The 26,064-nt window shown below is 37.1% G+C and overlaps 3 protein-coding genes across 8 annotated transcripts in view; 1 reads left to right on the top strand and 2 right to left on the bottom strand.

Moving 5' to 3' along the window:
• The window catches only part of fryl (furry homolog, like), a 114,800-nt gene extending 102,508 nt beyond the window's left edge, over positions 1 to 12,292 (bottom strand). For 3 of the 5 annotated variants that reach the window (XM_067383714.1, XM_067383717.1, XM_067383713.1), the window contains exons 1-2: positions 12,035 to 12,292; positions 2,006 to 2,081 (exon numbers count right to left, since the gene is read on the bottom strand). The gene's annotated coding sequence lies outside the window, so the exon portion shown is untranslated. Of the gene's footprint in view, positions 1 to 2,005; positions 2,082 to 9,383; positions 9,415 to 12,034 lie in introns of those variants that run through there. The other 2 variants (XM_067383716.1, XM_067383719.1) reach the window with 2 other exon arrangements.
• Positions 12,293 to 13,259: 967 nt separating this feature from the next.
• Positions 13,260 to 19,570, top strand: ociad1 (OCIA domain containing 1). Its single transcript, XM_067383703.1, has 8 exons — positions 13,260 to 13,479; positions 13,658 to 13,742; positions 13,904 to 13,957; positions 16,704 to 16,751; positions 16,874 to 17,000; positions 17,962 to 18,185; positions 18,378 to 18,527; positions 19,432 to 19,570. The coding sequence occupies exons 1-8, from the start codon at positions 13,420 to 13,422 to the stop codon at positions 19,467 to 19,469; spliced, it is 786 nt and encodes a 261-aa protein (XP_067239804.1). The 5' UTR covers positions 13,260 to 13,419; the 3' UTR covers positions 19,470 to 19,570.
• Positions 19,571 to 20,568: 998 nt separating this feature from the next.
• Positions 20,569 to 26,064, bottom strand: ociad2 (OCIA domain containing 2). 2 transcript variants are annotated; one of them, XM_067383704.1, is made up of 7 exons: positions 25,429 to 26,062; positions 23,730 to 23,823; positions 22,821 to 22,874; positions 22,264 to 22,311; positions 21,995 to 22,139; positions 21,824 to 21,906; positions 20,569 to 20,707 (listed from the first exon to the last, which is right to left on the bottom strand). In XM_067383704.1, the coding sequence occupies exons 1-6, from the start codon at positions 25,516 to 25,518 to the stop codon at positions 21,825 to 21,827; spliced, it is 513 nt and encodes a 170-aa protein (XP_067239805.1). In that variant the 5' UTR covers positions 25,519 to 26,062; the 3' UTR covers positions 20,569 to 20,707; position 21,824. The 2 variants fall into 2 exon arrangements, with proteins under 2 accessions (XP_067239805.1, XP_067239806.1); XM_067383705.1 differs by lacking the exon at positions 20,569 to 20,707 and adding an exon at positions 20,724 to 21,559 and having other exon boundaries at positions 25,429 to 26,064.

Here is a 26,064-nt window from a genome sequence, read left to right as displayed (position 1 = left end):
AATGCGTTACAAAGATGCGTCATATAGCCTACTGCTTTGAGAGGGATGTAGCACACGAACAGGAAAGATCTCCCTATTCTAATATCTTTATATTTTCTACTTAGGTTCCAAAGCAACTGACACTTGTTGTAAAAGGTATGAAGAGCGAATTTTATCTTCTGCAGGGTCAAGACATTTAGGCTATGTTTGATTTTGCGCTGCAAGAGAAAGCATATCTAAAATCACCGGCGTGTGTGAAATGCGCTATACAGATAAACTTGACGTGCCTTACCAAGTCTAATAACATGCACATTTTTTTCTACTTTACTACAGTAAAGAATGCAAATATAATAGGTCTAATTAAAAGTGAACCAAGAGAAGAAACGTTTATAATCCCCTGCGAAAATGGGAGAAACGTGAGTGAAGATTTGGGAAATGAAACAAGAGATTCAATGTCCAGTAAAATAACTATTGGAATATTGTTAAATTCGCTGAAAATAGAGTTTCCAGATCGCAAAACAGAATACAAAGCCATCAAAGCTTATAATTAGGAGATCACGTACCTCTCATTCATCATAAATCCAAATCTTTCCATGACGTCACTGTAACAGTCAATTGCTAACCTATTATTTCTTTTGTAAACAAAGTTTTGTGCTTCACTCATGTCATAATATTCACGTAAAATAACATTCAAATACAAAAAAAAAAAAAAAAAAAAAAAAAAAAAAAAAAGTGTTTAGGCGTATTACCGCCGGTGCTATTCAGCCACCGCAGTGACATGGTTGTCAAGTTTACCGGCACAGCAAATACCCCTGTTACACCATTACACAAAGTGCTTCTGACACTCTGACACTCAAGTTCTAACACTCACTTGTCATGGAGAAGAAAGGAACAGTCAAACAGTATTTACACATTTTCAAACAGCTCTTTTAATTTTTGTATTCACTATGGTGTTTATCAAACCAATTACAGAGACAAGAGAGCGGGTTCCAGATTCTTCCTCTGCTATTCACTGTTGCTTAGCAAATCAGTCTGTTCGTAAGCGCCACCAAGTCGTAATTTTATGTAACAGCAGCATTCTGGGCATGTGACCAAAAGCACAAATCTTACTGGTTGTCCAGACTTCTTCCCAGTGCGATGTAATACAGCTAAGAACACCAATAAATTCTGTTGCATTAATGGTATGCAAATGTTTGTGTGAGTCTGAGCAGTTGCATTAACAGCCATTCATTCTAATTAAATGTTACCACACCAATTTTGCACCAAACACTCTTGGTATGAACAGGCATCAACTGGATACTAGGCTTGCTGCGATCGTCGGTGTTACTGGTGTTCAACCGCAACACCGTTACATTATTAAACCATCGTTATTATCTTCATTATTAAAACCTGCATTCCCCTGACCGGACAGACAGTTGCCTGGCCTTACAGAAGAGCTCAATGATAAAATACTGGAGAGGGATCTTATTAACTCCAGCCCATGGGTCGTCACTACCTGGGGTCAAACCTGCAAATGTCAAGGAACCAACCTCAAAATCCAGGCTATGACCAGCAGTTCTCAAGCCTCTGACTCACATCTGACTAATGATGACCACCACACAACTGCACTGTGGCTACCGTTGTTTGATTATTCAGACTTCCCAAAGGAATTTTTTTGTCCTGCTCTTTACAGCGAGACCATCTGCACAGACTCAGACGATTGTGTTTTTTGATGAAGCAATCTGTAAAGCAGTATGATGTAACAGTAATACTGCAATTTTGACTTTACTCAACAAGATTCTGCTCAAGCCACAGTCCACAAAAACTCCCAGCATGTAACCATCCGCATATCCTATTTCAAATGCTGCTAATGAAATCATGTACTTTGTCATTAGTTATGAGATAATGAAATGGATTCAGGTTTAATATTTTATATTTATATTATAGTTTCAGAAATATTGAGAAAGACAAGGTTAATAGCAGCCCGAGAACACAAAATATACAGTCAGTAGACACAAAGCCAGAAGAAAAGGTGGGGCAGACATACCCGAGGGCCATAGAGCTTAGGGAGGGAGGGTTGTGTCAAACTGAGCGGTGAGCCAGCAAGGTTGGGTCACGTCAATCTGAGGGGGGAAAAAAGGAAAAAAAAAAAAAGTTGTTATTAGTTCATTAGGCAGCAAATGAGCAGGAAAAACATTCAACAAGCATAAAGGGATCAGAAACAAACCCACTTGCTCAAATGTGTCACATGGACATGTGCTACATGACAAGTATAGTACAGCACAGCAATTTTAGACATGTGAAAATGGAAATTGCATTCCTGTCTTTTCCTCTCAAACATAAAAAATGTGTGCTTGAGGACAATGGGCCACCCAAACCAGGTCTGGCGGCATCTGACTAAACCTGAGCCAAGACTGCAGGACTCTTCCTAGGTGGTAAGTTACAGATTATCTTCCACCATTCCTCCCTCCACCCAGCCATTCATCCATTCGTCCAAACGGCGGTTACGTAAACTTGGTTGCACACTATCCCCTATACACAAGCACAGAAAGGTCCGCCACAGCTAAAACAAAAAACACATGGGCTGCCAAAGACTTATTTATAAGAGTGTTAAGTGTTAGGCAGACTACCTGCGTCTCATTAGCTATAATTACTACTCAGGGCTCTTGCTGCGCTCAATGACACCACGGCTCAATCACTGGGGCGGATAAATGTGCGTATTTACACCGTACATTAAAAGAGCCAAACACACACCACACAGCAAACCCAAGAGAAACAACTTGTGCTTTTTCTCTGTCTGTCTTTTAAAACCCATGATATGAAACAATCTTGTGGAGAATCTCTGCAAACACTCACACATATACACATGCCATAATCAGGCATTCATGACATAACCATCTGTGTTTATTAGAATTAGGGATGCTCCGATCGATCGGCCTATAATCGCACTATGACTCAATCGGTAGTCACTAAATTTGGCCGATCTCATGATGCGATCGCAATCTGATTATGTAAAACCGCCATCGACTGACACCAGTACATGCTACACTTGTAAACAGTATACAGATGACGTTCTTCTTTGTTACTCTGCAAAACATTAGTAAGCCATAGTAAATTGCACATCTTTATTTAGAGCAGGTTGTCTCCATTTAAACGAGCCCACACACAACGTAACGATGAGAACATATTAAGAAAATCCTGACAGAGCGACATGACATGCTGCTTGGCTAAAGTTATAGGACTTTTGAGATTCGATTGTGTCAGAGATTGTATATAATAATTTGGAGATAAGAGGGTCTGTATCTCTTACCACTGGAGAAAGCGTAACGGCTAACTTTATCACGTGCGGCACCTCTCAGCCTATCGTGTAACTGCAGTGACATCAGTTGCAACATTCCCTAGTCTGCCTTGTCTTGAAAAAATAAATATTTATTCAAGCTAAAATCTACATATAGCTCCCAAAGAAAGTACTGTTTAGTGTAAAACATGCTGAAGCTGATTAGCAAACAGGCTGTCGATTAATTAAATGATTAGCTATTTCCCCACAAAAGCTGTTTAATCAGCACAGTGAAGCCTCTCATCCATTGACATCCATTCAAAAAAACGGCCTCTGGTCTCCTTCCCTGTACACCGCCGGGGGCGGAGCGTTAGCATTAGCGTTACGCTTTTTTGGCCAAAGGTTGCAGGCTTGCCTTCCGGTAGATTTGATTGTGTTGCGATAATGACACAGTGTTTTCCAATGTCTAGCGATATTGCGATACATTGCCCCAGAAATTATTGCGATATGCGATATTATTGTCATTGTAAGACCATTTTATGCTACTGAATATATATTCATAATATAACAGCATAATAATGCAAGTAGGTCTACACACTTTCAAATGACAATGAACTTAACTCTTAAGAATATTTAGATATTGGAATTGAAGTGTCAAAAAAATAATAATGTTGAATAGGGCTGGGGGATATATCGCATGCGATTGTCACACGCATTTCGTCAGTAAAGCCGGTTCCCTGATTACCGCTAAATCACCATCACCTGCTTTCAAATGGAGCGGCATTTAATAGACAGAGCCGTAGATCACTGACAAGCCATGCAATATCGCGTTCATTATCGAAAGCGATTCATCTGCGATATGAACGCGGTATTGCGCAGCTTGTCAGTGAACTACGGCTCTGTCTATTAAATGCCGCTCCATTTGAAAGAAGGTGATGGCGATTTAGCGGTAATCAGGGAACCGGCTTTACTGACAAAATGCGCATGACAATCACATGCGATATATCCCCCAGCCCTAATGTTGAATAAATAATAAATAAACCTTTGCTTACAAAAACTGCAAAACAACAAGTAGAAAAAAAAAAACACTTGCAAATGCACAAAAGGCACTTATATGGAGATTTTCCATATTTTCCTGAGCTTTTCTCAGAAAAGTAAGGGTGCACGCTTTTGTCAGATGTCCATATGAACAAAGACACAGATTTAGCAGTCAGAAGAGTGTGGAAAGAGCAATTCAAAAACAAGACGAGTAAACTTAGAAGCATATCATTTCTCCATCGTTTTTGATTCTTGTTCTCTTGGTGTAACTATGTTGCAATGGTGGATGCACTATTTTTCTTCTCCAATCCTGCCCAGCGAATGTCCCATTGATGACATGAATGTTGGGTAGAGTATAGAAAAAAATTGTACTGCGCATGTATCGAACTCAGTCATCCGCGGTTGAGTATACGCTGAAAGATGAGCAGACACGATGCATCCAGGCGCAGAAAGTGAAGTATACCCGATCACTTATATACAGCCTGAATGATTGGGATCGCCATCTGCCGATCATGATAAGAAATTGTTAGTCGATACCGGCTGCAAAAATCCTGAATTGGCGTACGCACGTTTCCACCCCCGTTTTGTGTGTACGCACGCTTTACAAATGAGACCCCAGATCTGTTACATCTAGTAACAATAAAATTGTGAATTACTAAAAGATGCCATAACTTTTTAACTTTGTTTAATCTGAATAATCAATTACTAATTTATATTAGAGTACTTCCTGAAGCAGATGATTAAAGAAAGCAGGCTGCAGTAGCAACTATCAGCCAAGTACAATGACACACACACACACACACTCACAACCAATCTTCCCCTTCTTAGGACACACGCGAGATACGAATAGTTCATCTAACTTCCTGTTACACCCAAAACAGCCACAAAAAAAAAAAAAAGAGAGAGAAAAGAACTAGACACTCGCCAAGCTTCACCTTCAAATATCTCACTATATATATATATATATACACATATACCCACTATATATAGCCTATATATACACATACACACACACACACACACACACACACACATATTTACAAAAGGCTTCACGTCTAAGCCCCGCAAATATTCTCACACAGAAGCATTCACGTCTCACACTTACATATACACTTTTCTTTCAAGTCATTAAGACAGACTTTATGAGTGATAAAAACCCCAACAGAACACACAGACACATAGAGCTACTTTCCCAGGACAAGGAGGGGCTTGTTTTCTTTGGCAAGGCCAAGGGCCAGAGCCTGAAGCCAAGCAGTAACAGAGGAAAGACAGAGTGTCCAGAGAGTTAACTTGAAGAAAAGAACACACACCACAGAACAACAGTGTAGGAACACCTAAAAATAAGTGTACTCATCCACACTTTTTGACTATAGACTGCTAGCCTAGACAGATATACACACAACCACAATATACCAGTTTGGAAGGTGGTGATTTTATTTCCTTGGGTGAAATGCCATTCTAAGCCTTGCAGTTCTCCTCCAAGTCCACACTCTGGTGACGCAGTGATGCACGGGCTGTTGGGTAGTAGTCTGCCATGAAGACACAATGTTTGAGGGTATGGGCATTTTTGTATATTTTTCATTTCGAGGTCTCAAAAACGAGTATTTTGGTGAGGGCATATCCATCATGGTGATAATGAAAATATTTTAATTAAAACACTGTTCTGAAAATTAATGTTAACAAATAAAAATATGACATGAAAATATGTCTATCAAAATATGAAAATATAACTAGAAAAATATAAACATCTAAAAAGGAATGAGGTGAAGCTGAAGAGTGAATGAATACTAGTAAACTGTAACCCCGTTATAAATGACACATCCTATATGAGATTAATCAGATATACTAGATACACAACATAAATGTAACATTACAAGTTATATCTGCACACAAGGAAATGCAAGAGCAATCAATATTTTTATAGTGATATAAAAATCTCAAGTACAGCATAGTAAAGACAGTGTTGTTTGTTTTATTTTTTTTCAGGGGCATGTAAATTTCAATGATGACTGCATGTGGTGCAATAATGACAAGAGTCCCGCTGACTGATCTGGACAGCAGATCACTGCCTAGAGGGGAAATCTTTCTGTCAAACTCCCATCTATACACGCGCCCAAGAATGGGGAAGAGCAGTGTCTGACAAATAAAAACAGGTCTATCCGTTTTTAAAGAGGTGACAGAACAGGAAGTGTTGATTAAGATATACACTGACTTAGAGGTGTGACAAAACATGTGAGATCAGACAGCTAAATTTTAGTCATTTCCTTTTTTCCTGAATGCAGTGAATAGTGATGGGCACATTCTATTTATTTTTTCCACAAAGCATAAAAAAACAGGAACAAAAATTAACAAAAATAATGATTTTATTCAACAATTTCCTTTCTACCCTGTCATTCTCCCACACAGTTTACATTGAAAAAACACTGCAGAGCTTCCGTGTTCTATGTCAATACTGAGCCAGCGTTCGGACGCAAACATGGAAGCGCTTGCACTGCATTCGCTATGTCAACTGTGCAGGAGACTGACTGGGTACAAAATAAATTGTTGAATGAAGTTATTAATTTTGTTTTGTTTTTGTGCACAAAAAGCATTCTCGTCGCTTCACAACATTAAGGGTGTTTTCACACTTGGTCCTTTTCAGGGGTCTGAGCGTGGTTCGCATGATCTTTGGCCTATAAGTGAACACTCCAAACGATCTAAGACCCCTTAAAAACTAACCGAACCGAGACCATTTCAGGAGGTGGTCTGAGTATGGTTCAACTGGCTCCTTTTTCACTTGGTTTACCACTTGGTCCACTTAAAGGGGTCTGAGTTTGGTCCTTTTAAAGAGGACTCAAATGTGAAAACACTGTAGTCAAGTTGACTATGTTAACAATGTCTTAACTACATTTCTGGACCTTGAATGTGGTCATTTCGTTGCTTTCTATGGGAGAAAAAAACCTCTCGGATTTCATCAAAAAATTCTTAATTTGTGTTCCGAAGATAAATGAAGGTCTTGTAGGTTTGAAACCACATGAGGGTGAGTAATTAATGACAGATTTTTCATTTTTGGTTGAACTAACCCTTTAATAATAGACATCTGCAGGAGATAAAAATGAGCTCATAAATGACAACATCAGTCATTTTCTTCCATACAGCACCTTAAATGATAATGCAAATGAGCTCCAGAGAACATAAAACAAACTCATTCTTCCCATAAGAGCTGATAAGAAACCTTTATAGACCAACGTTCAGACACGCATATGCAAACAAAATGCTATGTTGCTAAGGCCAAGCTGGTTGAAGAAAATGAACCAGCCAACTAGGTCACTGCTCTGACCTTCAACCCTGAAACTCTCCTATACCAAGATTAAACTTTTAGATTCTCTGATTTAGACTATGGCTACGGCTTTGCTTTTAGCCAGAGAGTTGTGCAAGTCATTTTATGATTAACAAAACAAAAACAAAAAACATGTAGACTGACAGACAGATTATAGGTTGGCAACAACTGCTGACTGCATTAGGGAGAGAAACAGTTCAGTCTGCTTTTATCTATCTTTGTAAATCTCTCTCTCTCATATACTGATATTAGTAAGAGTAATCCCATGTCCTTGTCTTAACTATGGAGAAAGAACCAGACAGCAGAGATCATGCAAGCATGCATGAGATCAAAACATGAGCCACGGGGATTAATTATGGGGGGGTGGGGGGGGGATGCCACTCTGTTTGGCAGAGAGGAAAATGACTGGTCAGGGTCAGACAGAACCGGCAGCTTGGGCATTAATAATGCACTCTGTTCCCCTTTGCGTGCTGATAGAGTTTCCCCTACTGCAGTACTTCACACCAGCACCCAATGCAAACTTCAGCATATCACATCAGGGCTCAACAATAAGGTGGACCGATGCTCCAGGCCAACTGATAAATCAGACCAGAACTTTATGACCAATTTCTGCAGATTTTTTTTTTTTTTTCAACTGAGCAAATGCATGCAGATAATCACATGGTAAAGTGCATGTGCAATGCAAAACCCAGCTGTCAATCTTGCCAGCTTATCCATCTATGAATTTGTCCCTAACAGATTACATTTTTACAAATAACCGTAACGTCATTTTTCCGCACTTATAACAGAGTCTTTTATCTAGAAGAATGCTGTGTTAATTTTCTTGGCAATCTCAGCAAGACAGCTGACAGCAGATCTGCGGTGTCACAACTGCGAGCTCTAAGCACAGTAGGCGTATAGAAAATATGGTCATGACAGTCATCCGCAGCATTCGCCGGTCCGCCGAATACAAGACTCAGTGTAAGTTCACTTAGCAAATGCAGTTACGTAACACTGCTGAAGGGCACAAGTGGCCAGGGGCAAAAAGATGTCTGATTATTTCATTTCTACTGGGAAAAAAGATGGGCCATTAAAATGCCCCTTTCATTTGTGGTAAAATCCAGCTCTGTAAGGTCTGAGTTCCAAAATGCCCACATGCATTAATTTGCCACCTACACCAGACTGTCCGGCCACACTCCTACAAGACCCTTTATACTGCACCAAACAACAGATGACTAGAAAATCAAAAGAATCACTGTTCTGGTTTCTTGTTTCATTCTTACATGACAAAAAAGTAAAGCAACAAGGTTCTCACGAGAAAAAGATGTGAGGAACATGTCATGCAAACAAGCAAAACATGGCTGTAGTGTAAACTGGCCTATATCATGTTTTCTAATTGCAGCTGCGGTTATTAAGCCCTTAATAATGTATTAAACAAGAAGAGGGTGTTCATGAGGGCGTAAATACACTGCCACCTCAGGCACATTTAGATTAAAATTAGGGTGGAGTCGCCGTAAACAAATTCATCCCTTTCCCCTCCCTCCTAAATGACAAAATGATCCCATGGGATTATGATTATTTTGCACTGTATATCTCTGTCATTTATTTGGAACTAATTAGCAAGGGGCATTAGTTACAGTAAAGAGGCAATTATTGAGAACACATCTTAAACAAGGTAATTTACTAGGCTATCAATGCAAATAGCAAAGTACAGTTAGCAGTTAGTATTTTAGTTTCGCTTTCTCTGGCAGTGCAAAAATCAAACAGCCTAAATGTCTTGACCCAGCAGAAGATAAAATTTGCTCTTCAGACCTTTTATAACAAGTGTCAGTTGCTTTGGAAAATCAGTAGAGAACATGAAGATAAGAGAAAAGAGATGTTCTCTTCTTTCCTGCTCGTGTCCTACATCCCTTGCAAAGCGCAGAGCGGTACATGACGCATCTTTATGGGGAAATATAAAACAAAGGTTTTATAACTAATATTTCACTTTCTTACATTATTTAGGTTACCATTATTTACTGATAAGGTTTGTAACAATATATTTATATTTCAAAATGTACCTATATATTACATACACACACACACACACACACACACAATTATATACGCTGCTGTTCAGATGTTTGGGGTCAGTACGATTTTTTTTTTTTTTTTTTTGCCTCTTATGCTTACCTAGGCTACATTTGTTTGATCAAAAATGCAGTAAAAACAAAATTGTAAAATATTATTGGATCATTTTGTGTCAAATCAATCAAATTTCCAAAACGTCCTTGGCTCAAATCGTTGATTTTGTTAATAATGTTTCTGAAGAAAGACGGATATAAATAGGGATGAAACTCAAAATATTAATTGTCATGGATTAATATTTATTGAATAATCCACTATTTTGTAGAAGGGGGTAAAAAAAAAAATACAATTTTCATGCAAATTATAGGAGGGTAAAAATTACTTTAGAAAGATGGCAACATTTTATGTGTACACTAAGATTGGTAGGTCTATTAGTACAATCCGTTGACTTTGGCAATCTTTGTTGCATTATATGCCAACGGTGACAGTTCAGAAATGGGAAAAGGCTTCTTTTTGTTTTTTGCATGTCTGTAACTCAAGAAGTATTAATATCCTTTTATATTTTGGTTTTCAACACTTTTCATTTGGCAAGCATACATTTTTAATTTATTTAAGGGCCTACAGTATGTGGTTCAATTGCAGAGATACTAGGATCTCAATATGGCTCTAAATTGTAGTAAATTGTTAATTAGTACACATTTTCAGTAGTCAAAAACCAAATGTGGGTCACTTTTCATATAGCTGATATATTTTTCCTTTCAAAATGGAACAGCTAAAGAACAAGTAATGTTGAAACTAGAAATGTTTCTTGTTTTTATTTTATTTTATCAAAACAACTGCGACATACCCGTCTGACTGCCAAAAATATTGTTTTTCCAAAGTTTATGTGCCTGTTTTCTATTTTTACCTATTTTAAAATTCAATTAATTCCTGTAATGGCAAAGCTGAATTTTCTTTTTCTTTTGTATTGTAACAATGTAAATGTCTTAACTGCCATTTTGTAATTTAGTACCGCCACTTTTAATCAATTCAATGCATCCTTACTGTATAAAAGCATAATAATCTTTTTTTAAATTCTTACTGACCCCACTTCTAAGTGTGTATTATTATATTAATTAATTATAATTACTTAATTTTAAAAAAAAAAAAAAAAAAAAAAAAAAACATTGTTTACATTTAATTTATAAATATTTATTCTAATACTTTTTCAATTCTATTATTTTTTGGCATCAAAAATAATGAAATTTCACTGCTACTGGTATGGACTATAATTATATGGTGACAACTTTATTTAAAAGAGTTCTGATGCCAGATTTCACTTGGAGCATGCAGAGATTTCAGATTAGAATACATCTCTGTGCATCAAGATTTAGAAACATTAACTGAAAGAAGTAGTATTTAACACCAGTGCAACATCCTCTCTACTGTTTACATGAGACACACTACTGCCATGACACTCAGAGCAGCATGTTCACCACTAAGCAGGAAGAGTTCACACTCCTCTCAAAGCTGTGATCATCAGGACTGTGAACTCTTCTCTGCTCGCTGCTGAACATGCTGCTCTCTCACCAAATGCTGAGAGGCTGGCTGGGACACTAGAGTTGTTAACATCATTTATGACTCATGCACATGTTTGCATAAGGCACGCAATAAACATCAGTGAGCCTTTCAAGTGACAGATTTTATTAGATGGACAAGATAAAGAGAAAAGAGGTAGTCTGTACTGAACAAAGCCAATTCTGCAGATGAATAACTCCATCACTTACAGCTTTTGGGGGTTTTAACTACAATTTCGTACTTGTTCTACTAAAGGAAATGAAAGAGAATGCAAATTAAAAGATCGTTTATGTTAATCTGGTGGTTTCAAACAAGTCGAGAGTTGTCAATGAACACGACTTGGTGGGTTTTAAACCCAGCTTAGTAATATCCTGTAACGAATACCGCAGATCTTTACATGATGACTGATGTTTCCACCAAACTACAATTTTGCAACTGTCTCCCTTCAGTCAAGCTTTTATACATGTTTCCCAAAAGACAAGGTTTTTCTGATTGGTTAAACGCAGTGTTGTCTCACAAAACTCCAAAAAGTCCCATAGTGGCCTGTGCATTATGCTTCATATGCTTTGGTTAACTCATGTACGTCACCAATGATGTCTAAAAACACTGTCTAGGTAGGCAACTCACTGGGTTTTGTGACACAGCCACTGACTCCACTCATCTTCGCTTCAAATACAGGTCAACATAACATAACTTGACTACCAACTGATAATATCCCGCGAAGGAAAGTGCATCTGTTAAGACAACAGATGAGAGTTGAAAGTGAGAGTTGGCTCTCTCGGTCTTAAATTAGACGTCGGTTATTTAAGGTTAGTCAAAGAGAATTCGGCCCTTCTTACCTTTTTAGAGCAGCTGCGCTTTTCCTCGTCAGTTAGCCTGCTCGCGCTAGCACTGAAACCCCGATGACTCTTCTCTCCAAAAGATGACGAGACCAACTCGAGCCTTACAAAAACAACATTTTACATCCACTGACCTCTAACGTTCTATCTTATAGCTAATCTTCTCGGTCTTTTTTCGCAAAACACCTAAAAACTCGACGAATGACAACGTGCCCACCTCCCTGTCCATCAGATTGGAGCAGCGCTGGCTAACGGCTTTGACAATCCGCTCTTCTGATAGGGGAGCTGCGGTGTCAAGATTGCGGAGCTAAGCCCCGCCCCGCACTCGAAGCGATGAATGCACTGTATTCACATGCTTAACAAATACACCATTCTATTCGCTGATTGAGCCATCAATCAATACATACTGCTACTGGATTGGCTGTAGCACAAGATTCTGTGATAATTCCCTCGGTTTGTCAAAATATAAAATGTCAAAATTCGTACACTGAGTATTTAAGTACATAGACTAGAAAAATCAATACTTTTATATCAAACCCCTTTGCTGTTCGTTGTTTATGAGGTTTGGTTTTTCGTTTTGAGGTCAGTCATTGGTGATGCAATTGGCTATTGACATAACACTAAAAGCGATTAAAACTCATATTAAGGGTAATTTTATGATTTCTCTCAAGTTGTCTAAATCATTTCGCAAAAATCTATGTCTGTTCAGTTCCAATCTAATCTCTTTTCTTTCTCTGTTCAGAATACAATATTAGTATTTATTCAGATAAGCTAAAATTACTTTTATAAGTTACTTTTACACGTTTACATGTAACGTTACATACATGTTTTGAGACTTTTCCTGTTTTTCTCTCTTTTATTCATAATAATAATAATAATAAACATGAACAGACGTTTTATTTTGTTAATATTCACTTTGATATTACATGTAGACAAAATCTTAATTAAATCTTATGAAAACAGTTAACATATACAGTTAAATCCACTCGCACAGGAAAATAAATATTTAGATTATGCTATTGTTCTTATATAATCTTTTATTTAGTTAAAAACTGTGTTCGTACAGTATATTTGCATTTGTTGACGTAGAATTTACAATAACGTATTCTTCGTCAAATGAACATTTATACAGAAAACAAAAAATAAAATGAAAAACGTTATAAACAACATCTTTCCAAATATTTTGAGTTGTTTTGCGATTTTTGTTTTGGTGCTTCCGGCTTAACTCCTGCACTTCCGGGTTAGCTTTGTTGCTGATAAGAGTCGACTGGAGGTCATGTTATAAAGTGTGTCGTTGGTCTTGTTGACTAGTAATCCGCGTAATCCTATGGATACTGCACAAACAATATTGTTTTAGTTGTCGCACTGTGCCTTTTGAATCAGTCATGTCGCAAGCATCGTCTGGATTCAATCAGGCTGCTCAAGTCCCACATGGGTCCAGTAAGGTAGGCAGTAAATTCACCTGACACTGTTTATAAACCAAATATTCCGTCTCTGCTGCTGTATCTCATGAAAAAGTACTTCAAAAGCAAAGTGTGTGTTCCGTTTTCTGTTTACAGGATCAATAGACCGTTGATATGGAACTTTTAGAGATTTTCCTCACGCATAGTTTTGTGTTTTTAGGGTCCATTCGGGGCTGCCTATATTCCCAATGAAGAAGAGAGGCGTGTCTTCAGAGAGTGCAATTCAGAAAGCTTCTGGTACAGATGTGAGTAGTATACCTTGACTGTTAATCTGCAAACCATTTTAGAGTTACTTCATTTTATTCACTTTGCAAGGTATAGTCTCAAGATGCTTTGTCTTTGTCTCTGATGAGAAAATACTTTAGAAAGAGTCTTATGAACATGTCTGCTCTCTTATTATTTGCAGCCTTGCCATTTTCTGCCATTGCAATTGGAATCACTCAGGTAATGGTATCAAGAGGTAAGTTTAAGTCCGATATTTGTTTCTTTTTACTCATGGTTCCCATTGCCGTGCAAAACTATAGAAGTTATGGAGAAGTCATGGAAATTTAAGGGATAGTTCAACTAAAAAATTGAAATTCTCATTCATATTTGTTGTTCCAAATTTTATGCATCTTTAAAACACAAATTAAGATATTTTAATGAAACCTGATGGAATTCTGTCCCTACATTAAAAGTTAATTTCACCAAAACTTTGATGCTTCAAAATATTTATAAAGATTTCCATATGAATAAAGAAAATTCCATAAAGAAATCCACATGAATTAGGGGTGGACGATCTTCCCAAAATTATACATCACGATCGTATAACAAATCGCGACTATGTATTGTGGACTTATCTATTTGCAAAATTTAAAACGCAGTATTGCATTAAACAGTTTTCAAAATAGTAATTAAATCCTGAGTTAAACTTTAAAACACTGCATAGTCTTCACTGTATGAATCAAATATACATTGATTCTTATTAAAACTACTAAAGTTATTCAGTCAAGTGAATGATTTTGTCTTTTGTTTAACATTAAAGGGTTAGTTCACCCAAAAATGAAAATAATGTAATTACTCACCTTCATGTTGTTCAACACTCATAAGACCTTCGTTCATCTTCAGAACACAAATTAAGATATTTTTATTAAATCTGATGGCTCAGTGAGGCCTCCATAGCCAGCAATGACATTTGTACTAATGTACTAAAAACATATTTAAATCAGTTCATGTGAGTCCAGTGGTTCTACCTTTTTTGTGCGCCAAAAAAAACAAAATAATGACTTTTTAACAATATCTAGTGATGGCTGACTTCATAACACTGCTCCATGAAGCTTCTAAGCTTTACGAATCAAATCGCCAAAGTCACCAAAGTCACGTGATTTCAGCAGTTTGGCGGGTTGATATGCCATCTGAATCACTGATTTGACTCAAAAGATTCATAACGCTCCGAAGTACTGTATTGAAATCGGCCATCACTAGATATTGTTAACAAGTCGGGGGGTTGTTTTGTTTTTTTTGGCGCATAAAAATATTCTCGTCGCTTTATAATATTAAGATAGAACCACTGTACTCGCATGAACTGATTTAAATATGATTTTAGTACCTTTATGGATCTTGAGAGCGGAAATATCATTGCTGGCTATGGAGGCCTCACTGAGCCATTAATTTGTGCTCCGAAGATGAACAAAGATCTTACAGGTGTAGAACGACATGAGGGTGAGAAATAAATGACATTACTTTCATTTTTGGGTGAACTAACCCTTTAATGACATAGACAGGCGCAGGTATTTGCATTAGGCTTTAAGACTGAATGCATGGATCTAATATAATGGCACACACATCTGATTTCTTTCCCAACTGTTATTCACTTAAGACATAACTGACTGTCTTTATGTAAATATGCACCAAGGCAGACATTTTGACATATATTTGTGTATATGTATGACCGTTTTGGTGTGCACCTGAAACCCCAAGTGTACTTCGCTCAACTGTGTTCCACTCCGCCTCACAGCTCGTGCACAGAAAGCATGTGGGGATCAGTCTCTTTAACAGTTTAATGCACTTTTAATAACTCTTTTTAAAATAAAGCATGTCCCGCAGTAGACTGCATTTTACAGCAGTCGTGTTACATGATTTGACTGATTTAGACGTTAAGTGACGTTTAGAATTTTAAGGAGGGGTGAAAGCACGCGCTTTAAAGGAAAGGAGCGGCATGCGACAAAATTATCATAGCCAGAATCAAAACCGAAACTAAAATTTGATTCATCACACAGCCCTACTGCTGTTGAATTGTTTTTCAAATGTGTCACCACCACGCATGAAAGACACATGATACAGACACATGATAAAATTTGGCCAGTCTGCACAGCCATGTAGTAGGCAGTCACTGCTGTATTTTAAAGTCCTCCGTAGTCAATAATTTTATCCCTTAAAACTCATCTTTGATCACCAAAACTACATAATTAAACATTTATCCTGTGAAAAGCAAATACTTCATGCTTTAAAATAGCTTGAATGTACTGTAACTCTACATCCTCGCCTCATTTAGTATACGTGGGTCTTTGAATATGCTAACTAGCCCCACCTCTGATCACTTGCACAAGCTCAGAGATCCACTCGGTCAACTTATTGAGGTAAACGCTGCACAAAGGTAACGTTTTTTACAACGTCAGACACATAACTGTAATTAATATGATATGCCTTTTGCTTGACTGTTATCAAACGGCTAATAATGTGTAATGTTACACACACCATGTTCCTGTCCGCCATGTCGGAGTCAGTTGTCTCACAGACATATAAACAACATTTAAAAACTTGATTTTCACCACAGGGGAACATTATTAGGAGGGCATAACAGATCATGATCTCTGATTCGCTTGAAAGGTAGATCGTGGGCGTATTCAAGATCACAATATATAATCATCAGATCGTCCACCCCAAATATGAATTGAGTGGTCTAATTCCAAGTCTTCTACAGAGGCACGATCTCTTTATATGATGAACAGATTTACGTTTTTATTCACATATAAAGTAAACATTGCTCAACGTACATACATTGAGCACATCAAAAATGGTAAATGGAAGCAAAGGTTAGGAATGACATGAGGGTGAATAAATTGACAGTATTTTCATTTTTGCGTGAACAATCCCTTTAAACTGTAAAAAGGTGAAATAAATAAATAAATAAATAAAATTAAAAAAATCTTGTTGTTTATCCCCAGGAATACTTAGTCCATCACCCCGATTTGGCTCTCTTCCCAAAGTTGCCAGTGAGTATCAAGAACAACAGACAGCACAAATTTTAGTAAGACAACTAAAACCAAGGTTATGGAGATGGAGGCAACATTTTCTTAATGTATGTGTTTTTTTTGTTGTTGTTTTTTTTATGCAGTTGCTGGCATATTTGGATACATTGGTGGGAAAATGTCTTACATGAAGGTCTGTCAAGAAAAGTTTAGGAAACTGGAGAACTCCCCACTGGGAGAGGCACTACGACAAGGACGTCACATGCCTTCTGTGTAAGAACATGATACATGCACAGCATTTCACACTTTTTTTCTTAACATATATTAGTTTCTATATTTTTAGTTTTATATAATATAACTTGTTTTTGTATTTTAGCTGTTTCTGTAAATAGATAATTTTATCTAAAATATCCTTTAAAACAAATATACATTAATATTTAAAGGGTTAGTTCACCCCAAAAATGAAAATTCTGTCATTTATTACTCGCCCTCATGTTGTTTTACACCTGTAAGACCTTCGTTAATCTTCAGAATACAAATTAAGATATTTTTGTTGAAATCCGATGACTCAGTGAGGCCTCCATAGCCAGCAATGACATTTCCTCTCTCAAGATCCATTAATGTACTAAAAACATTTAAATCAGTTCATGTGGTTCCAGTGGTTCAATATTAATATTATAAAGCAAAGATGTAATGAATCTTTTGTATCGAATTTGCAGTTCGGAGCGCCACGTGATTTCAGCAGTTTGGCGGTTTGATTTCATGATCATGAAATCATCCAAATCATGATTCGACACAAAAGATTCATAATGCTCTGAAGCTTCCTGAAGCAGTGTTTTGAAATCGCCCATTGCTATACAAGTCGTTATTTTGTTTTTTTGGTGCACCAAAAATATTCTTGTCACTTTATAATATTTATATTGAACCACTGTACTCACATGAACTGATTTAAATATGTTTTTAGTACCTTTATGGATCTTGAGAGAGGAAATGTCATTGCTGGCTATGGAGGCCTCACGGAGCCATTGGATTTCAACAAAAATAAAAAATTGTGTTCCTGAAGATTAATGGAGGTCTTACAGGTGTAGAATGGCAGGAGGGTGAGTAATAAAGGACATTATTTTCATTTTTGGGTGAACTAACCCTTTAAATAATTAACTTTTAAGACAAGTAATTTTTACACAACAATAATAATAATAATAATAATAATAAAATTAAAATTATTTTTTTAAAGGATAAACCAGTCAGAATTTGCAGATCAAAACCCATCAGAATCTCAACAGTCTGAGTCTGTTTCTCAACCTGCAAAGGACGTCAGTTCTATGCCTGAAAACTACAGCAATTACACAAGTGACTATACCTACAGCAGCCCCTCACAATCATATGACCCCACTCCTTTTAGTTCTGGATTCAGCGATTCTGGTCCTGTTAACATCAGGGATGATATTTCTCCTCAAGGTACTGCCACTCTTGCACATGAAGACCAGAACAACATATATATGTAGATGTATAGATGTACAATCATACAAACATTGCTAAACAAATTTAAGTTTGTGTACAATTGGTCAAGAAAAAGGACATTCGTCATTGAATAAGGATTTGTCATCTGATTGGTAGATGTTTAACCAGTAGTTTGCATTTATCCCAAAGCGCTTTATCCAGATGAGGATGTGCCCAAGAAAAGGCCGGTGTTGTATGAGGAACTGCGTAACAAAAACAGAGAGAACTATGAGGTCACTCTCACACAGAAAGCTGAAACACTGATGAAACCACAAAGAGAGGTGGCGGCACCTAAAGAAGGTGAGCTTCAGTAACTGATTTCCCTAAAATTTTAATAAGTCTATAGAAACAATGATTTGTGAGGGCAAAAATGTTGGGCTTATCTTGTTAAATATTTAACTTAAATGTCAAAGCATCCTTGAAATAATGTACTGTGTTGGGTTGCCAATTGATGAATGGCCAATAGTTGATACTTCCACTGACATGACCATTGAGGCGTTGCATAATGATGTGGCATCTATATGAACATTGCCGTTAATTATTATTTGGTAGACTTTTCAGTAAGGTTTCACTTTATTAGTTAACATGAACTAACAATGAACAATACGTCTAAATGTAGACATTTACCAATACATAATTCAAAATCAAAATTTGTATCTATATTATTTAATAGACCTGAGATAATATGAATTGACAATGAAGAGTTGTATTTTTATTAACTAACTTTAACAAAATTAATATATACTGTAACAAATGTTTTGCTTATTAATGTTAGTTAATTCCTCAACTAGGCTAGCTAGACCCTCCCTCCTTCTCCTCCTCCCCCTCCCCTCCGTGCTTCCTGAAACAGTAATGAATGCGCATTTAAAATAATTCTTGTTGGTTATTGGCTGGAGCATGTTTATTATGTTTCGTGGTCCAGGCTGCACCAGGTAGTTTTTGTTGTCGATTTTGGAGCTTGTGGCGACTACAGAGACTGTTTTTTTTTTTTTTTTTTTTTTACAGTGTGTTCAGGGGAAAGGCAGCTAACGGATAGTGAGAAGATGTTTGCTGTATGTGACAAAAAATGTTTTGGCCTAAAAACGCGTGAAATCGCTTAGAGCACCTTTAATCGAACCTTATTGTAAAGTGTTAGCAGTTATTTTATAATCTCAATGTCTTGTATCGTTTAGACCATAAACCGGTTTCTTTCTTTCCTCTCCAGTTAAAAAGAACAAGTATGGAGATGCTTGGGATGAGTAAGAGTGACCTGGAGAATCAACTTTCTGAAGAGCTCAAGATCTATACGCAGTGACTTCAGTGAAGTTGTCATGCCTCATTCTGCCAGATCAGACCAAAAGCTGCAATGAAATGCTGAACTGAAGATGAATGTATTTTAAGGAGCAAAACTTAGTTTGGCAAATGAATGCAAGCTTGTTAGAATTAAAAAAACATTTACTCTAATTGCTTTTGATGGCATATGTGGTTTGGAAACAAATGTTTATCTTTAAGCTAAATCATTTTAACAAAGCATCAGTGTTTTATTGATTAGGAAGTTCTGTCCAAATACGCTTGAGATTTAATAAATACAAGTATTTTAAATATAATATCCTTTAATATAAACCCAGGAAAATGGGCATGTAATAAAAGTATTGAGGTTGATTATCCAGTCTGGTCACAAGTGACGATTATGTTCATGTTGTTGGTTGTGACAGTAGAGATTTTTATTCTTGGACCCATGATGATAATGACATCATTCACTGACGTTACAGTTATTACAGTCATGTCCTCTGAGCTGGAGATAAGAGATAGAGATATGCTTGTTCTGAGGTTTAAAGTCTTTCTTTTTTAATTTTTTAATTAAATTCGGCTATTCAATTTCAAATAAAGCCTGTGACATCTGTAATTCATTCACTGTACTTTGATCCATGTTTGTGAAGGTAAATATATATATATATATATATTTGTTTTTTAAAGAGCGAGATACAATATTATGATCCGGCTCATAAAAGATATGTTTACTGTCATAAAATTGATCAGAAACCTCCACTCCCTCTCTACATTATAAACAAAAGCTCAGAAAAGTTGAGCAAATATTGGTATATAAAAGTATAATAACTTAAAGAGCGTTATACTTATTATGAGGTGGATTCATTAGTACCAGATCTGACACTACTTGATAACATATACAACAGCATACATTCCTTATTGTTACATTGTTTCCTCAAATCCACTTCATGCACAAACACAACTATTAGTGCCAAAACACCGCTGCCTGCCATTTGACACACCTATGGCTTATTTTAATAAATAAACCGTGTACAAAGGTTGTCAAATTTGTCCATTGCAGTGTCTTGGCGCCCCCTGCTGGTTAGTTTTAAGGTCCATTCAGGATAATTTCAGCTGATTTCTGTTGCGTCATTTTCAAAAGAGAAAAAAATTATTTTTATTTGTTTTTATTATAAAATATACATAGAGTGATGAGCTGTGTCCTGCTAACCCTGCAACAGAAAAACGAAGAGATTTACCTTTAGCCATGATTACACATATTTGTCCTCATGAACAACGCCACATTAAAGGTGCCCTAGAACTTTTTTTTAAAAAAAGATGTAATATAAGTCTAAGGTGTCCCCTGAATATGTCTGTGAAGTTTCAGCTCAAAATACCCCATAGATTTTTTTAATTAATTTTTTTAAATTTTGGGGCATAATTAGAAATGAGCCGATTCAGGGTGTGTGGCCCTTTAAATCTGGTGCTCCACGCCCCAAGAGCTCGGGGTTGCCTTAAACAACATAAAAAAGTTCAAACAGCTAATATAACCCTCAGAATGGATCTTTATAAAGTGTTTGTCATGCAGCATGTATCACCCAAGTACAGTGTTTATTTTGATGTTTACATTGATTCTGAATGATTTTGAGGCTATGCTCCGTGGCTAACGGCTAATGCTACACTGTTGGAGAGATTTATAAAGAATGAAGATGTGTTTATGAATTATACAGACTGCAAGTGTTTAAAAATGAAAATACAGACGGCTCTTGTCTCCGTGAATACAGTAACAAACGATGGTAACTTTAACCACATTTAACAGTACATTAGCAAACATGCTAATGAAACATTTAGAGAGACAATTCACAAATATCACTAAAAATATCATGCAATCATGGATCATGTCAGTTATTATTGCTCCATCTGCCATTTTTTGCTATTGTCCTTGCTTGCTTACCTAGTCTGTTGATTCAGTTATGCACATCCAGACGCCCTTGTCTAATGCCTTTCATAATGTTGGGAACATGGGCTGGCATTTATGCAAATATTGGGGGTGTTATGTTGAGATTCGCCTGTTCTTCAGAGGTCTTTTAAACAAATGAGATTTATATAAGATGGAGGAAACAATGGAGTTTGAGACTCACTGTATGTCATTTCCATGTACTGAACTCTTGTTATTTAACTATGCCGACTCTGAGGTAAATTAAATTTTTGAATCTAGGGCACCTTAAAGGAGCGTTTTGTGGGCGTGGTTTAAAATGTAAATGAATAGCAGCTGGTAGAGTGCAGGTGGAGCTTTTGTGTTTAGGTAGAGGGGTGTGTTTGGGCGTGTTCTGTTTTTTTTTTTTCACCTTAGCTCTGAGTGGGTGCATCAGGCGCTGTTGCAGCTTGTGCTTCTTGTTGCTTGCACTTTTCACACACATGGATGCAGTGTCTGTATAAAGGAAAACATGAACAAACAATTGATTTCAGTTCCCTGCATGCAAAAAGTATATAACATGAATAATCCACTTGATACTTACTTATGTCCATGTCTAGAGCCACCAGGTCCAAATCCAGAAGGACCAAAGCCTTTTGTGAACTCTGGTCCCAGTTTATTATTGAACTTCTCTCTGCAGGTCCCAACATATGAAGCTTTGCCTACTGCATAACCCACAATACCCGCCACTGCAAAGGAAAGTGGATTGCTGGGTTTGTATTCCAACTTTATATTGCCACTATATTATGTCAATGATGATACAAAGCATCCATATGAGGTGGGAAATTACATTATTATTAAATAGGCACTTACAAAGCAGTTTAGGGAAATACCCAAATCGCTTGGACTGTTTCCAGATACCTATAAAAACAGTAAATTACAAACTGGATTCTGCTTTAAATTCATCAAAATAAAATCAGTTATTTAAAGACTTTATAGGGGCTGTTTATATAATGCATGTTACAATTCCACTGCGCTGCTTTTCCATTGTTTTTCTGTGCAAGCATGTGCTAGACAGAAATGTTACACTCGCGTCTTTTCACCTCGCGTATGCGCTAAAATCTTTGGTAAAAGTTGTTCAAATAATAAAAAAAAAAATTATAAAATAAAAATAATTAGTTACTTGGCCACTATCCAAAAAAAGTGTAGTTTTGTATATACTTTATTTCTTTTCAGTTAACTTTTATTTTAAGTATTTTTTTTATGGTTTAGTTTTTGTTACCTATAATAGGCTAACACTGGTTGTTAGCCTACATGTGTCAGTATTACAGTCTTAACCCTTTCAGCATCTAAAATGAACTCTATACATGGCTAAAACTCAACACTTTGTGTAATGAATGCTTTTTCTCATTATGTAGACTGAATCTTACCGCTGTATATGAGGCCACCAGTCACAGCCATGCTCCCGGTAGAGAGCGGAAGAGCTGTGGAGACATTAACAGGTCAGAGGTTAAAAGGCTACTCATTACAATTCCAGATTCAACATACCAAATCTAAACCCATGATTTCTGCTCTTACTACAATATAAAATGGTGCTTGTAAGTGCACTGACAATGGAAAATGAGACTATAAGATAATGATCAATATCTTATATCTTAAATTTGTACCTTCTAATGCACATTTGGTTACATTGGACAACTGGGTCACAGATCACTGTCAGTGGCAAACAACTGTCAGACTAAACTTGAGGCTTATGTTTCCCCCAACACAAACATTGCTATGGTTAAACCAAATTCCAGCCATGTTAAAACATAAGCACTGGATAATAAAGGCACCTCTGTTTTACTCCATTAGCCCTTTTTTGGACAAACATTCTTGGAAATACATGTACACACCTGTCAAGTCTCTTTTTACCAAAGCAAACAACCTGCGAAGATAATTCAGAGGGAAACCTCTCCTATGTTTTGACCTAAATACACATTTTTAAAGTATAATGCACATCACCTAAAACATCACACACATGGTCTAACTGAACTGAGCAAAAACATAATATCGGGTCTATTTCCATAAAAAATTCATTCAAATTCTGTCATCATTTACTCACCCTTTCTTTCTCCTGTGCAACACAAAAGACGATATTTTGAAAAATGTCTAGTTTTGGGTTTCCCATACAAAGTCAATGGTAACCAAAACTTTTGTGTTTCACAGAAGAAAAAAAAAAAAAAAAAGAAAGTCATACAAGTGTGAAGCAACATCAGGGTGAGTTAATGATGATGGCATTGTCATTTTTGGGTGAACTATCACCTTTAGGGATAGCAAATGAATACATATTTATTTACCTCGATACCAGAAGCTCTCATACTGACATTCCTTCCATATCTGCTTCATATCTTCCCTGGGAAAGTGTGGATCTGCTATGGGACATTGGAATTGCTGTAACAGCAGAAAGGTCAGAAAAAAGAATATTCCTCTACTTTCAATGAACTTTAGCAAAACTTTAGCTTTAACATGCTAGGAATTACAGATCCACTGCCCAGTTATTGTTAACAAAAAATATTCATGCAGTCCCAACACAAATAGATTTAAAAAAAACTTAAAGGCACTCTAAATGATGTCACGCGTTTTTAGGCCAAAACATTTTTTGTCACATACAGCAAACATCTCACTATCCGCTAGCTGCCTGTCCCCTGAACACACTGTAAAAAAAAATGCGGTCTCTGTACTCACCACAAGCTCCGAAAACGGCAACAAAAACAACCTGGTGCAGCCTGGACCATGAAACATATTAAACACGCTCCAGCCAATAACCAACAAGAATGATTTTAAATGCGCGTTCATGACTGTTTCAGGAAGCACGGAGGGGAGGAGGGGAGGGGGGGAGGAGGAGGAGGGAGGGTCTAGCTAGCCTCTGTTTTGTTTGACAACACTTCGAATGTCAACAGGAAGTTACTCCGCCCATCGCTTAAAGAACCTTTAAATTTGAAATATATTAAAGGTGGTAAAGAGGATGTTTTGTTTTATACATTTTTGCAATATTACTTGAAACGGTCTTTACTAACTGATAAAAGACTATTTATTAGGTGAACTGAAAGGAATAATATTAATATACATCATCTATGCACGAGGTAGGTCCTTAAAAACATCAGCCAATCGTTTACGCGATCATCGCGTAAACGATTGGCCCTCTGGCTTGTCAATCATTGCCGTGATGTTCCTTGTGTGAGACGTGCGCGGATTGGCCCTCTGGCTTGTCAATCACTGCCGTGACGTTCCTTGTGAGAGACGAGCGCAGCTGCGCGCTCCAGTAACTTTCCACACTCCACAGGCGCTGCATGCAATGTTTTTGTCAGGAGACAGGAGTAACAACTGCAGATTATGAGTTACCTGCGGTGAGTCCGATATAATGAATAACACGATAACACGACACGACATAACACGATACAGCGAATGCCGGTGGTAAACACTCGTGTTCCAATACTCATGCACGAGTTTTGGGAGGCGTTCCCACGAAAGGTTGTTCTTACGCATGCACTCATTTCAAAAACTCAGTAACAGTCTTTGATTTCTCGGTCGACGAAAAGATCCTCTGTAGCACCTTTAAGTGGATTTTTTTCAGAAAGTCATTTATCAAGCTATTTCCCGTTAAACAATCATCACGTGGTTCTTTCAATCCAGGTGGTTGCTTTCAAAGGATATTCTATACTTTTGAGCACATTTCTAAATGCATCTAAAATCAACAAAACTAATTTACAACTTTCTATCTCTGTGTAAACCATGCAGCAGATGCAGGCCTGGTATCACAAAGTGTGGTGAACATCTGGTTACTATCAGTCTACATGCTATCAACCACATGAACATTGATCTGAACCAACATTCAAATGCTATGCACAAATTTACAAGCTACTTTACAAGCTATTAAACACTGACACAGAGACCCACATTAACGCTAAACAATTTTATTCAATGTTAAAAGACAATACATGAATATTAAGCTACAGTCGTTCAGAAAATTAAACAAACCTCTCGACACTCTCTTACCTTCCACCCAGATTGGCCGGGTTTTGTGTCCACTGGTCCTTCTCCTTTTGTACTCTGATGTCCTTCCGTGGCCATGTCTTTTTCAGCCATGTCTTGCTTTCTTTTCTATTTGTCTGTTCTGCTTCTGTTTCTACTACTATGTCTTATTCACTCTTTTTGCTGTTTTTATTTTGACCTCATTGGGCTCCTCCTCCCTATTCCTTAACTTTGTACATGCACCTCCCTTTGGGGGCAGTGCTGTGATGTCCTGAATTACAGAGGGCTGCTTTGAACATTGTGGTTTCAACCCAAAATGCAACGTCATGGTTGCCCAGCAAATTACATGTATGAACACTGTGCTATTTGAATTTGTATACAACAATCTGAATTTACTGTTTTTAGTTGGAACTGTGTACATTTGAAATATGAATAAAGCTATATGAACCTAATGATCTGCAGAACCCTACACTTAATTCTGTTTTTTGTTGCAGTCACATCAAAGAAGACACATGCTTAAAAGATCTTAAGAGTGCTGGTGTTTTACCAATGTCAAATAGTCAATGTCATTTGAGTTTTTTGAAGTGTGCCGATTTCCTGTTTTGACACATACTCGTGTCAGCAAGCTCACCTCTGTCCAACATTCACTGCCTACTCTGA

The sequence above is a fragment of the Chanodichthys erythropterus genome, chromosome 4, assembly GCF_024489055.1.
Source record: "Chanodichthys erythropterus isolate Z2021 chromosome 4, ASM2448905v1, whole genome shotgun sequence".
Lineage (NCBI taxonomy): Eukaryota > Metazoa > Chordata > Actinopteri > Cypriniformes > Xenocyprididae > Chanodichthys > Chanodichthys erythropterus.
Note: the sequence above shows the minus strand (reverse complement) of the source record. Positions and strands in the feature narration are given on the sequence as shown.

Coding starts and splice junctions, on each gene's coding strand:
- ociad1 (XM_067383703.1), top strand. CDS start 13,420: ATGTCGCAAGCATCGTCTGGATTCAATCAGGCTGCTCAAGTCCCACAT. Junction 13,958..16,703: donor TCAGGTAATGGTATCAAGAG/GTAAGTTTAAGT, acceptor GTTTATCCCCAG/GAATACTTAGTCCATCACCC. Junction 18,528..19,431: donor GGTGGCGGCACCTAAAGAAG/GTGAGCTTCAGT, acceptor TTTCCTCTCCAG/TTAAAAAGAACAAGTATGGA.
- ociad2 (XM_067383705.1), bottom strand. CDS start 25,518: ATGGCTGAAAAAGACATGGCCACGGAAGGACATCAGAGTACAAAAGGA. Junction 23,824..25,428: donor CCGGCCAATCTGGGTGGAAG/GTAAGAGAGTGT, acceptor CTGCTGTTACAG/CAATTCCAATGTCCCATAGC. Junction 21,907..21,994: donor GGCTCTAGACATGGACATAA/GTAAGTATCAAG, acceptor TCCTTTATACAG/ACACTGCATCCATGTGTGTG.